This window comes from Sapajus apella, unplaced genomic scaffold (assembly GCF_009761245.1).
Source record: "Sapajus apella isolate SASKATOON/1434 unplaced genomic scaffold, GSC_monkey_1.0 scaffold41, whole genome shotgun sequence".
NCBI classification, from domain to species: Eukaryota; Metazoa; Chordata; class Mammalia; order Primates; family Cebidae; genus Sapajus; species Sapajus apella.
This window is the reverse complement of record NW_022436981.1, coordinates 14,700,165-14,714,638: the sequence shown is the minus strand read 5'-3', so window position 1 is coordinate 14,714,638 and position 14,474 is coordinate 14,700,165. Positions and strand designations below refer to the sequence as shown.

Sequence of the window (14,474 nt, the reverse complement as noted above, 5' to 3'; positions counted from 1 at the left end):
ACCGAGATCTCGACAACTGCTGCACACCAGCCTGGGTAACAGAGAGAGACCTTGTCTCAAAAAATAATAATGGTAATACTTCTAAGTGAAATAATTGGTATTAAGAAGTCTTCAACTTTTAAAAATCTTGTTAACAAAAAGATGCAGTAGGCCTCTAGGTCAGGCATGAGCTGTCGTCGGCAAAAGATGGAGTAGAGCTGAGAGTATAAAGATTGGACTGCTTAAAAAGTGAGGCTGATAGCTCTATGCCTCTCATTGCAAGGATGAAAACGTACAGGGCACAGAAAATGATAGATAATAATAGCTTAAAGTTGAACCACCACCTTTAATCAGAGATCAAAGCAGTTTAAATACTTGAACAGAGCTGAAGCCCTAAAGGCTGGATCCCAATTCCCTCTGAACTCATTCTAAATCCTAATTAACTACTGGGGTAGGGGATTATTTGACCTTATTAAAAGTGCTCTGTCATGACACAAACGAAATCAAAACACATCTTGTGAGTGGTCTGAAAGCCTATCAAGTGACTTTGGAATCATCCTGAACTCTTTCTCTCATATCCTACCTAGATCCAGCCTGTTAGTAAATCCCATCAATTTTTCCTTCAGAATATATCTAGATTCTTCCCAATTATACCCCACCATTCTGGTTCAAGCTACCTGGTAAAATTGCACTTGGGGTACTACAATAACTTCCTCTCTGGTCTCCCTGCTTCTACTCTTGTCTCTCATGTACATATTATCTGACTGCAGCAATTACAGCAATCCTAAATAAGGGATATCATACTATTTATTCTCAGAAACCCTCAATGGCTCCTCACCTCAGAGTAAAAGCCAAGGTCATTAGAAAAACCTCAAGGAGTTCATTTTGTATTACTTTCCTAGCTCATCCTACTTCAGCCATACTGGCCTTCCTGCTTTTCCTTGAATGTACTAAGCTCCTGTCTGCACCTTCCCCTCTTCCACCTGGAACTCTCTTCCCTATATGTATTTTCATCTTCACTCCCTCCCTTCTTCAGGTCTTTGCTTAAGTTTACTTATCAGTGAGATCTTTCCTGATCACCCTATTAAAAATAGCAAGCCTCCCCTCAACTCCCTGTCCCTGCACTATGTATTCCCTTCCCTTCTTTATTTTCCTTTGGTACACGTATTGCCATCAGATATGCAGTTTCATTTACTTGCTTACTAACATTGTACAACCCCTCCTTCTCCACCAGTGTGTGCTCCACAGAGGGGTAAGGGCTTTGTTTTGCTTACTGGTATATTCCAAGTTCTTAGAACAACTGCTGGCACATGGTGGGTACTCAATAAATATTTTGTGATTGAATGAATTAATAAGTGAATGATGTAATGAAAAGATAAGCATCTTTGTCAATCTTAGAAGCATTTACTTTTGATGATAATTCATATAATTTTCTCTAATGTTACACAGAGATTACATCTCCTTGTGTCTAAATTAAGGTCAAAGTATGAATTTTAAGATGATTTTTAATTATTTAACAAGTAGAAATACAATCAGTGACAATTATCAATTAAAACATTAAACAACCCAGTTACCTTTTCTTAAGAGTCATGATGAAATATCCCTTTCCTGTCATATCAAAAGCCATAATTATTCTCTACCACACACACTACAAAAGCTTCTTAATAGAGCATCAGTGTCCATCAAACCTCTATATACAATCTCTGGCAACAAGGTGCTGTTTCCTCTTGCCCTGTCCCAAATCTGCTTAACCACTCATCTTTCTGGGATGCCCCTTTTGCTCCTCAGTATTGTGAGCTTCTGCAGATGTGTTTAAGGTCCAGCTCCGTGACTACCTCCTAGAGCCTTGCTTGACCACTTAAACATACAAATTAAAAAGCACAATGTGGTCATTTTGGAAAGATCATTGAAAAATTCTGAAGCAACAATGTCTATTTTTTTAAAAAAATGCAAGCAGGGAGAAACAGAAGTGACATATCAAGAAATTAAAAACACAAATTGTGTACTGAAGACTATAAGAATAAAAAATTCAATTTCACACTAAAATATACAGTGTTACAGAGAAGGAACAAAACTCTAGCCATGGTATCTTTTTGTCTTAAATATAAAGAAAAGCTTTATATTTATAGAAATGTTTTTAAGTTTGGTAAATAATTACTGCTCAAAATTCTTAGAGATAAGACATTTCTGGTCAAATAACATGAAGCATATACATAAAGATAATATGACAAGCCCTTCTTAGTCTTCTACTTATGTAGTATTTTTTATTACTCACAATGGGGCCTCAATATTTAAAAATTAAATATGTAACACCAAATGAAGGAAACTGAGAATTCAGTGAATAACTAAACTGAAGATACTCCATATGAAATAAAAATTTTAAAGAGTTAAGGAAGATTATTCCTGAGCAGGCTTTCAACATTATTTCTTGAAGAATATTATCTTTACACAAATATATAAAAAAGGACAAATATTATGAAAAATAATTTTATGCGAATATCTGACACCATTCCGTTTAAACAGGAGCTCATACAAGTCACATAAAAGTCTAAGCAGGTAAAAGGAATGGAAATTGTTTCATTTAAATTATTTCTTAAAAATTAAGGTTTATTTTTTATTTTAGCAATGTGCTGCTCTAATCAAAGCAATAATATACATCTGCATGGCACCCACAAAGAACACTGCTGATAAAATTTTAAATGTTTCTATGATAGTTTTCCTTACCCTCTTCTAATAAAGATCTCAAAGGTATTATATAATAGTTCCACATGAGAAGTAGAATTTATGGAAAACTTGACCCATATCATCTTTTTAACATTCATTTTCAATCCTAAAAAAATAAACTAGAATCATTTGTATAGCACAAATAAAAAGAACCAATGCTATTTGGGAAACAGCTGTCAAGAGCTTTCCTTTTTTTAAATCCTTTAACTCTAAATATGTAAATTCAAAGTTAACTGGGAAACTGTTATACCTATATTAGAATACACGATTTCTATTTGCATGAACATGTATTCTATTCCTTCTGTACATTTTTGCACATTTAGCACAAAAATACAAAACAAAGATCAGATTTTGAACACATGAAAGCAAAAACATGTTTTCAAATACATTTGTAATAGTGGATTTCTGGTCTCCTTTAGAAAACAAACTCAAGAATTCATTATCTGAGTCTCTTCAAGGCCACTTGATGTTGTGTGGTAATATCTTTAATTACATTTCCTCAAGACTTCTTCTAATAGCTTCTTCTAATTCCACATCTGCATTAAAAAACATAGAATTTTAACACTTAGGGCAGAAAACTACTCAACATGTGCTTTATTTATGTAAGTTTCATCAACTGTATTCATCTTTTCAAGAAGGAAAGTAAAATCGAAATGGAAAAACACAGGATAACTTGGCAGTTTCTCTACTAAAATATTGAGTACTTTGAAATATGAAAATCTAGATATGATCTTGAACTTTACACATGAACTTAGTGTGCTAAGGAACTTGCAAGTTAATTCCACGTTTAATGTACAAAGTCAACAAACTTTGAGAATCACTGACAGGTAATTGCTTGTTTCAACATTAAAAAAAAAAAAATCTCTATCACTTATTTCCTAAAAGACTTGAGGTGATACATATAAGACTTTAAACTGAAACAGAAAGGCAACTCTATGAAATGGCAAAATGTCACAGGCCATTAAAAATTTAGTTTGATTTTTAATTATACTTCAATAAAGCTGGGGAAAAATTAGCTTTAAACATCCTAGCATCTAAGTTAAATAGTGAAATTCAGAGCCACATAAATGTCATCGGAGAAGCATATAATATATGCTGTATCAAGACGTATGTAAACTCATTTGCAAATATTAATTAAATGCTTATTATATACTAGGAACAGCAATGTAATAGTGAACAAGACAGACATTATTGGGTTCACAATAGTTGGGTTCCATCTCCTCCCTGGGAATGATGTTAAATTCAGGAGGGTGAAATTTGGTGTCAATTGCTTGGCTTTCATTAGCTTCTCACGCCAGATTTATCTCATCCATCTCATCCCATCTGGTCCACAGTTGCTCAGAGGCTACTTGGCTACAGGCAACAGTGATCTCTCTAAGATGCAACTGCATACTCCTGAGTGGGGGCACAAGTGTTACGCTGTAATTTAAAGTGCTACATGCTAGCATGAACTATCAAGTTAAACTATCAAGTTAAAGCTACACTCTAGGATGAGTTAAGTTGCCCCTAAGATGAATTAAAAGGGATAAGGAAATGCAAAGAAAAGCCAAGACACTCTTACCAAAGAAAAACAAGGGGACCAGACTTGTCTAAGATATGAACACTTACTATAAAGTTACAGTAATTAATAATGTGGTACTAGTTCAAGAATAAATAGACCAAAGGAACAGCACAGTTAAGAAACAGGCCCATGCATATATGGACACTGGATTTATAACAAAGGTAGCACTGCAGAATGATAGGGAAAGGTCTTATTAATAAATGGTATTAGGTTAACTGATAGACCATATGGAAAAAAACATAATTTTACCTTTGAGGGAATACACAAAAATAAGTTTCATATATATATAGATAGATATACATATATACATACATATGAAATCATCTGATACAATGTCTGTTTCACAATTAAAGTTATAAAAATTTTTGAACTAAAATTCAAAATTTGAATTATGGTTTATAACAAATGCATATCACTTTCACATCATTATGAAGTCAAAAAATCATAAATCAAACCATTGTTAAGTACAGCAACATCTATACAAATATACCAATACCTACAGTGAGCTTATATGGATTAAACTTGCCAGCTGAAAGACTCTAAAAAACAAAAACCAAGTATAATCATGTGCTGCATAACAATTTTTGGTAGACAATGGTCCACATATCCAACAGTGGCCCCATAAGATTATACTAGACCTGAAAAATTCCTGTTGCCTAGTGATGTCATAGTCATCTTCATGTTGCAGCACAACACATTACTCATGTGTTTCTGGTGATGCTGGTATAAACAAATACACTACGTTGCCAGTTGTATAAAAGTATAGTACATACAATTATGTACAGTACATAACACTTGAAAATGATAATAAACCCTGGTACTGGTTTATGTATTTACTATACTTTTTATTATTATTTCAGAGTGTGCTCCTACTTATAAGTGATATTGATGATCCTGACTCTGTAGGTCTAAGCTAATATATGTTTTTGTGTCTTAGCTTTTAACAAAAAAGTTTTAAAAGTAATAAAACAATTTAAAAGTACGGAAAAGCTTATAGAATAAGGATATAAAGAAAATGTTTCTGTGTAGCTGTACATAATGTTTGTGTTTTAAGTGTTATTAAAATAGAGTAAAAAAGTTAAAACTTTAAAGTTTATGAAGTTACAGTACACTAAGGTGAACTTACTATTGAAAAAAGAAAATGTTAAAAAAAAAGTAGTATAGCCTAATTGTACACTATTTATAAAATCTACAGTAGGGTACAGTAATGTCCCACACCTTCACAGTTACTCACCACTCACTAACTGACTCACCCAGAGCAACTTCCCCATGCTGTAAGCTCCATTCAGGGTAAGTACCTTCTACAGCTATACCATTTTTTATGTATTTTTACTTCTCTGTTTAGATACACAAATATTTACCATTATGTTACAATGTCTATAGTATTCAGCACAGTAAGATGCTATACAGGTTTGTAGACTAGGAACAACAGGCTCCACGATATAGCATAGGTGACAAAGACTTTAAGCAAACTTCTTAAATATGTTCAAATAACTAAAGGAAACCAGGAAAACAATGTATGAACAAAATTAAGAATATCAGTAAAGAGAAAGAATTCTCAAAAGCCCACCAAATAGAAACTGAGGACCTGAAAAATACAATAACTAAAATGAAAAATCTTTACAGGGGCTTAACAAATTTGAGCACACAGAAGAAAGAGTCAGTAAATTTAAAGATAGGACAATTTAAATTATCCAGTGTGTGTCTTGGTTTGGGTTCAGGCTAAACAAACAACCAATCATCCAGTGTTAGGAATAGAAAGAAAAATAAAGTAAACAGAGTCCAAGGGACCTGCGGGACACCCTTAAGTGAACTGACATATGCATTATAGCAGTCTCAAGAGGGGAAGTGAAATAGGACCAGAAAGAATGTTTTAAGAAATATGGTTGAAAAACTGCCACATTTGATTAAAGAGGTGAATTTACATATCCAAGAAGCTCAATGAACTATAAAGTGACCCACACTGAGACATGTTATAGTCAAACTGTCAAAAGCCAAAGACACTAAAAGCAGCAAGAGAGAAGCAACTCATCACAAACAAGAGTCTTAATAAAATTACTAGCTGATTTCTTGTTAAAAAAACAAACAAACATGGAGACAAAAAGAAAATAAGAACGTCAATCAAGATTTCTGTATCTGACAAAACTATTCTTAAAGAAATTCTCAGATAAGCAAAAGCTACAGAATTTACTAGGAGACCTGCCCTACAAGAAATGCTAAAGAGAATCTCTCAGATTGAAACTAAAGGATATCAGACAGTAATTTGATGTCCTTGAAAGCCATATGAAAAAAAATAAAGAGCACCTGTGAAAAATCTTGTTTTTTCTGTTCTGTGGCTAGGTCTATGTTTCTCTCACCTTCCTTTCTTTCTGCCTTAATTTCATTTACTTTGAGAACAGTAATTATGGCAAACAAACAAAAACAACCAGTAATAGGAGTTATAAGACACAGGCTGGGTGCCATGGCTCACGCCTGTAATCCCAACACTTTGGGATGCCGAGGTGGGCGGATGACAAGGTCAGATCTAGACCATCCTGGCCAACATGGTGAAACACCGTCTCTACTAAAAATGCAAAAATTAGCTGAGCGAGGTGGCAGATGCCTGTAATCCCAGCTATTCGGGAGGCTGAGACAAGAGAACCACTTGGACCCGGGAGGTGGAGATTATAGTGAGTTGAGATTGTGCCACTGCACTCCAGTCTGGCGACAGAGTGAGACTCTGTCTTAAAAAAAAAAAAAAAAAAGAAGAAAACATATAGAAATGGTGCCCCAATCATTTTATAACTGTAGATGTAAGGCCAAATTACTTAATGCTTAAGACACCTCAGTTTTCATATAAAATGAAGAGAACAGTCTGACTCTCACAAGTTGTTAAGATTAAGAGCAGTTCTGACTACTCTTAATTGAAGGAATTCTCAGAGTAAGACATATTGCTAACATTTATAGAAAGACGGTTTTGCATGGGCAATTATTTGTGTAATGCTGTCCTCTGTTTCTTCCAGCAAGTTCAGTCAGAATACCTCTAGTTAGTAGGCATACCTCTAGAGTAGACCTTAGACGCAGATAGAAGTGAATAATGATGATCATAATCCCAGTAACAGTAGCAGCAACCAATATATACTATTTATGATATGCCATATTATTCTAGTAAGGTAGGCATACTAATATTCCCTTATTTATAAGGAGGAAGCTTTAGTACAGTGAAGTTAAGTGACTTGTCCAGTATTACACAACTTGTAAGCAGCAGAGCAGAGTTTTAACTTAGGTAGTATGAATCCAAAGATTGTACTTTTCACTACCACATTATGTGGCATCTATTTCCTCTGTCAAGTACAGGAAATAGATTATATAGGATTGTTATGACTGGCCTTTGTGGTCAGAGTTTGATATTGGTCTATGGGGAACAACAAAGAATAAGACAAATCACAGCAGGAGGGGAATTACCCTAAGGCAAAAAGCCATAAGCAAATTTATCCTGTCTTCTGCCACTATTTCTCAGGTATTTACGCTGTTGTACTGGGAAAAGAAAGAATAAAAAGAGATTTAAGAGGTTATTAAAATTTTTTTTTTTAGTTTTATCAGGTCTAGACTAGAACATTATTTTGCTTCTGTGGTTCGGGGTCAACAAAATAACACAACATGCTATAAGAAAACAGCCTCTATCTTAATTTCCCTTATTCAGTTATAGGGAAATGGGTCCTGGTGGATCTAACACATTTTAAGTCTGTTAAAACTTTATTCATTTAACAAGCAATCATTCTGTGCCAAACACTGTGCTAGGTGCTGCTGAATTAAAGATAAATAAAACATGATCCTATTCCCCAAGGAGCTTACAGTCAGTGGACATCAAAGATGTAGACAGAAGTATTTTAAATATTTTTTTTTTTTTTTTTGAGACGGAGTTTCGCTCTTGTTACCCAGGCTGGAGTGCAATGGCGCGATCTCGGCTCACCGCAACCTCCGCCTCCTGGGTTCAGGCAATTCTCCTGCCTCAGCCTCCTGAGTAGCTGGGATTACAGGCACGTGCCACCATGCCCAGCTAATTTTTTGTATTTTTAGTAGAGACGGGGTTTCACCATGTTGACCAGGATGGTCGCGATCTCTTGACCTCGTGATCCACCCGCCTCGGCCTCCCAAAGTACTGGGATTACAGGCTTGAGCCACCGCGCCCGGCGTATTTTAAATATTTTAAATCCACTTGGTATGGTACAGGAGGATCCCAGAATAGGCAGTGGTTGGCTGTGTCTAAAGATGGACAGTCTAGGAAAGGCACTGACCACACAATAGTGCCTACAAAAATGGCAATTCTATATGGTTCAATCTAAGAGATGAATTTCGAGTTAGCTCTTTTGGGGTGATAAGGATTGGAAAAAAAGAAGGCTGTCAGAGACAAGTGCAAAGGAGCCCATGTTCCTTAACTTATGTGAAACACCGTGTGCTTCTCACACTTACTTTACATAAAGCAACGGGATACAAAACACAAACACACTCCTTTGGTTTTTCTTGGGATTAAAGGATTTTATCCCCACCTCTATTTTAACTATGAAAACTAGTTACGGGTTTTAAAGTATCTTTTCTTGAATCCTTTAACAATTAATTCTTCCGCCAAACCAAATAATCACAAAAATGTAACATCTCTACCTCCAAACCATAACATGCATTACAGAGATAATATATGGTACATATCCAGTTACATAAATCTCAGATTTCCTAGGTTAGTTAGGAGCCCACAAAACTGTGACAGCTTATAACTATGTAAAAGTTAGAATTTTGCCTGGCATTTTCCATGGGATGAGTCATGAGGTGTCAGATAAAAGTTGCAAAATCTAAACTCTTTACATGTTCAGCAGTGTTTATCTTTTAGTGGCCTTGATAAACAACTTAATTGGCAGTTTTTGTTCAAAACTCACAAAAATTCTTTTATTTGTTTAATTCATCATTATGTGGCTGCTAAGCATTGAGCTAGACCTTGAAAGATGAGGCTGGGAAAACAAGTTGGTCAAAAAACTTGCTTCCTTCCAATTAGGTGTAGATTTATTGCCAATTTTATTTAACCAATGAATTTGGCTGTAAGGCAGAAAGATTAGAGCTCTCTACTTCATCTAATGGATAAATAAATTCTACTGCCAGACTCCATTTCCCAAACTGTTAACAGCATAAAACTCTAGTATGCTCTTAGTCAAACTAATCGCATTATGTGAGATCAAGGAAATGCAAAGAAAACATATCAGTTGGGCCATTCTGCTTGTGTGTGTTTTAGTCACATTTCCATCCCTACTTTCCAGTCTCCACATTCCCACCCTAAAATCTCCAATCATAAACACTGTATTGGAATGTACATGAACACTCCTACTGTTTTTCTTTAATGTCAAAGATGCTAATATAGTATTTTCAACTTCTCCAGTGAAGCTCGAAGTATTTTCTAAGATCCATTATCTCCTATCCCCCCTGGTTATTAAAAAGTGCAGTCTGTTATAGAAAAAACAAAGTAAAGAATGGTTACAAGACACAACCAAATAGCAGTACAGCTAGCAAATGATTTAAGGCCAAGAGACCCAAAAAGTTCTCTTTAACCTATGGAAGGAAAGCGCTTTTCCTTTAAGAAGAATAAAAAAGAATTTTAATTTTTAGTTGGGTGTAGTGACTCACGCCTATAATCCCAACTACTCAGGAGGCTGAGGCACAAGAATCACCTGAACCTAGGAGGCAGACATTGCAGTGAGCTGAGATTGTACCACTGCACTCCAATCTGGGCGACAGAGCGAGACTCTGTCTGAAAACAACTTTTTAAAAAATTTATTTAAAAAGCCCATTTATATTTGGATGTAAGTGCTTGGTTTTAGAGTTCCACTGCCTACCTTTTTTTCTTTTGAGACACAGTCTTGTTCTGTCGGCAGGCTGGAGTGCAGTAGTGCAATCTCGGCTCAATGCAACCTCCACCTCCCCAGTTCAAGCAATTCTCCTACTTCACCCTCTTGAGTAGTTGGGACTACAGGTGTGTGCCACCATGCCCAGCTAATTTTTGTATTTTTTGTACAGATGGGGTTTCACCATGTTGGCCAGGATGACCTCAATCTCCTGACCTCGTGATCTGCTCGCCTTGGCCTCCCAAAGTGCTGGAATTACAGGGATGAGCCACCGTGCCCGGCCATCCACTGCCTATCTTTTAATATTCTTAATACTACTCAAGATAAATAAACATTAGGACATGAAAATCGTCTCCTAGCCCAGGGGTTAGCAAACATTTTAAAGGGTTAGAAAGTAGCTATCTGAGGGGGGCAGGGGTGGAGGGGCTATACCGTCTGTGCCACACCTACTCAACCTTGCAGTTGTAGTACAAATGCAACAGCATAAGACAATACTTAAATAAAGAGTATGGCTGTGTTCCTAAAGATAGTGGACTGGATTTGGCCCAAAGGCCATAACTGGCTGACCCATTCTAGCCTTGAATTAGTATTATCCCAAAGTTGTCTTACATGGAAAATGAAAGGCTATCCTTCAAACTGAGAAACATTTTTAACTTGGGGGTAGAAGGGATTAAGAGGGGTGAATGGGTGAAAGACAGAGAGGAAAAAAAATACACAGTCAAGTAGAAAAGAGATTATTAGGTTACCTTCTGTGGATATAAATTCTTCTCCTATTGAAGTATTTTTGGTACCCATGTTATCATCACTGTCACATTCTGTAAAGAAGAATCAATACATGCAGTTATTGTGCCATAATTTATATATTCTCAAATAATATTATTTTCAGTAACTTCTTATACCCAAGCTTACTAATTATAAGACAGTTCATTAGTGTTACACTACTTTCTCACACGGTTTTTTCCAATGCTTACTAAATATTAAAAATGGTGACAGATAAATTCTCCTCTATTTTGAAAATCATATGCATTCATGTCTATGAAGATAATAAAACTGGTTTTAATTAACAATGCCTCTTGCACAGCACAAACTTACTTACCTGCTGTCTTACAAGCTTTCATAATGAGAGACCGAAGGCTTTATAATATGACTGGCAGGGCACTGCAAAACTCACTTAAAATTTGAACCATGGAGCCTAAGGAGATTAATGACTAAATGTCATGTGGGATCCCCAACGAGGTCCTGGGGCAGAAAAAGGATACTGAGGCTGGGGGTGGTTGTTCACACATGTAATTTCAGCATTTTGGGAGGCCAAGGTGGGTGGATCACCTGAGCTCAAGAGTTTGAGACCAGCCTGGGAAACATGGCAAAACCCTGTCTCTACCAAAAATACAAAAAATTAGCCAGCCATGATGGCATACTCCTATAGTCCCAGCTACTTGGGAAGCTGAGGGAGGAGAATCACTTGAACCTGGGAGGTGGAGGTTGCAGTGAGCTGAGATTGTGCCACTGCACTCCAACCTGAGTGACAGAGTGGGATCCTGTCTCAAAAAAAAGAAAAGAAAAAGGACACTGGGGAAAACTGAAGGTTGGAATTAGCAATAATGTTCCAATATTGGTCCATTAGTTATGACAAATGTATTACACTAATATACAGTGTTAATAAGGGAAACAGTATGGATACACAAAAACACTCTACTATCTTTACAACTTTTTTGTAAATTCTGAACTATTCTGAAAAATAAAGTTCATCTTTAAAAAATTTGAAACATGGTACTATCAATGACCTAATATTTAGTCTGTCAATTTAACTACATTTAAATCAATATGTATTGATTTATATCAAGATGTAATTATACAAATATACATAGATATGCATCTATATATATGTCAGTGACTTGAATCAGCACTTAAATAACTACAAGTTGTATAGACATACTTGTTTCTATGCAAACTTAAAATACACATTAAAAACAAGACCTTTAAGTATCTATAAGTAAAAATTAAATCACTATATTTCACTATATTATTCTGCTGCAGAAATTTGTTGTTACAAGTCATCTTTGCTATTAATTCCAGCAAAATACTTTAAATATTTCAAGCAATGTTTTAGGTAAATAAAACATTACATGTATAAATTAAAGAACAAAATTAAACCTCTAAACCAGGGGTGTCCAATCTTGGGCTTGCTTGGGCCACTCATAAAATACACTAACACTAATGACAGCCAATGAGCTTAAAAAAAAAATTGCAAAAAAAAATCTCTTAATGTTTTAAGAAAGTTTACAAATTTGTGTTGGGCCACATTCAAAGCTGAACTAGGCCACAAGTGGCCCGCGGACTGCAGGTTGGACAAGCTTGCTCTAAACATTAAGAACAAAAGGAAAATACCCAGGGGTTTCTGTTATTACAATTTAAAGTCAAGGTCAGTCAAAAGTAGCATGTTATAACTCATCCAAATAATTCATCAATGCATGCAATGCCTAAGGCTAATCTACAAGTTTGAATAATGACAAATCCTTGATTTGTCAAGGATTAACTTGACATGGGGATATAAATATTATTATAAAAGGTTTCTTTTGCCGTAATCAACCCCATCAGAACAGAGAAAATCAAAAATATTCTTATTTTCAGTACCTTTGCACGGAATTAATTTTATCAAAAAGATTTTGATAATGGTGTCCGAAGAAAAAAACCTATAGTTTCATTAACAGGCTGAGGAAACAAAAGGCTGGCTTTCAGAATTAAGTTCAACAATTATTTTAGGTAATGCCTATTCCACAGGCCATGATGCTGCTTCAATCATCTACACTTTCACAGCACCTAGGTTAATATTTATGCTCTATATGTACGATGAATTAAAAAATCTGCGCAATTGGTATGACTCTACAGACACCAACCACACTTACTGCTTCTAACCCATTCATCCACAATGAAGCCACAATGAAATCGATATAAAAGTTTCAGGCTTATAAACAAGACTATCTAAGGAGCATACAGATTCAACAAACATTATCTTGTAGTAATATCTTTTTCATTATATGTAATTTTCAAGGAGCAAATACTGGCCCATGTAAGAAAACGCTGAAAATGTTAGCTTCTATGTACCATGAAACATTAGGGGAAAGGCAGAGGAAGCAATTTGAGGCGGGTTTCTAGTGAATTTCTTTGAACCTGCATGTTACAGTACTCAAATAAGCTCACTGTAGTTCTAGTGCTGACTTCTTGAGGAGCCTGTAAAGATGGTGCTTACTCGTTTAATTATGAGACAAAATATCCTAGGGAAATTAGAATGCTAATTGCTTTCCTTGGCTATGTTCAGCGTATAATCACTTTACTTTTTAAAGCACCAGAACCCACAACCAAATCATTTTATCTTCTGACCCAAAAAAAGCACCTTCTTCCTGAATATTAAATAAATAAGTAACTTGTTTGGTATCTTTATATAAACTCTGCAATGTCACTATACTGCAGCAGAACATCTCTCATTATCGTCATTCTTCAAGGACATGATTAGAGCCAGTAATTCACGCTGGGTGGCTAGCTCTACATCATGCAATCAGTTATTTGTGTCAGTGAAAGTCTCACCATAGTCGTTGATACTGATGAAAAGTACTTGCTGTGAGGCTGCAGGTAGATTATTTAACCTTTCTGAACCTTCCTCACTTATAAAATGGGATAATCCAACACATCCTTCTTCATAGCTTGCAAAGGGGATTAAAAAGCATGTGGAAGAAGTTCTTAGAACATATTTAAGCACCTTTACACACTACAAACATAAAAAGCTGTTAGCATGGTGGCTGGCACATAGGTCTTCAATAAACTACAATAAGCTTTTTTCAATAAAAAAGTTCACCTTTTTCTTCTTTCAACCTTTAAGTGACAAGTTATACCTGCATCTCTGAAACATGAGGCTTGAGTTACAGTAAAGAAGTATTTGGGAATAAAATGTAAATGGTCTAAGAAAGTCTATCTGGATTCTCTGATAAGGATTACCAGAAGGGGTCCATGTATCTTAAGTGTTAAGAAAGTGAGGATAAGTATAATATAAAGTAGAAATGATAAAGGATAAGAAGACCAAGAGCAGGGGGTGGGAAGGGTGGAAATTAAAGTTAACAGACTTTTTAATGTTTCTACAAGAATTTATACATATATCATAGTACAATTAAAATGTTCAGTTCAAACCCTGATGCTTAGAAGGAGAATTAATAGGGCAAAAACCATGACATATTCAAACCTCAAACTTAATCTAAAAGTTCACCTCGCTACAAGGAGTAACTTTTACCCTAACTAACCAAGTCAGAGACTTTTTAGTACCAGTAATAAAGCTACTTAACCTTTCTCCT

At 35.5% G+C, this 14,474-nt stretch overlaps 1 protein-coding gene across 6 annotated transcripts in view; it reads right to left on the bottom strand.

Moving 5' to 3' along the window:
• Window positions 1-1,367: 1,367 nt before the first annotated feature.
• Window positions 1,368-14,474, bottom strand: part of ZNF451 (zinc finger protein 451) — a 121,651-nt gene continuing 108,544 nt past the window's right edge. For 5 of the 6 annotated variants that reach the window (XM_032299757.1, XM_032299758.1, XM_032299760.1 and 2 more), the window contains 2 exons: window positions 10,878-10,946; window positions 1,952-3,239 (listed from right to left, as the gene is read on the bottom strand). In XM_032299757.1, the coding sequence (XP_032155648.1) occupies window positions 3,193-3,239; window positions 10,878-10,946 (116 nt within the window). In that variant the 3' untranslated portion in view covers window positions 1,952-3,192. Of the gene's footprint in view, window positions 3,240-10,877; window positions 10,947-14,474 lie in introns of all 6 variants that reach the window. The other variant, XM_032299754.1, reaches the window with a different exon arrangement.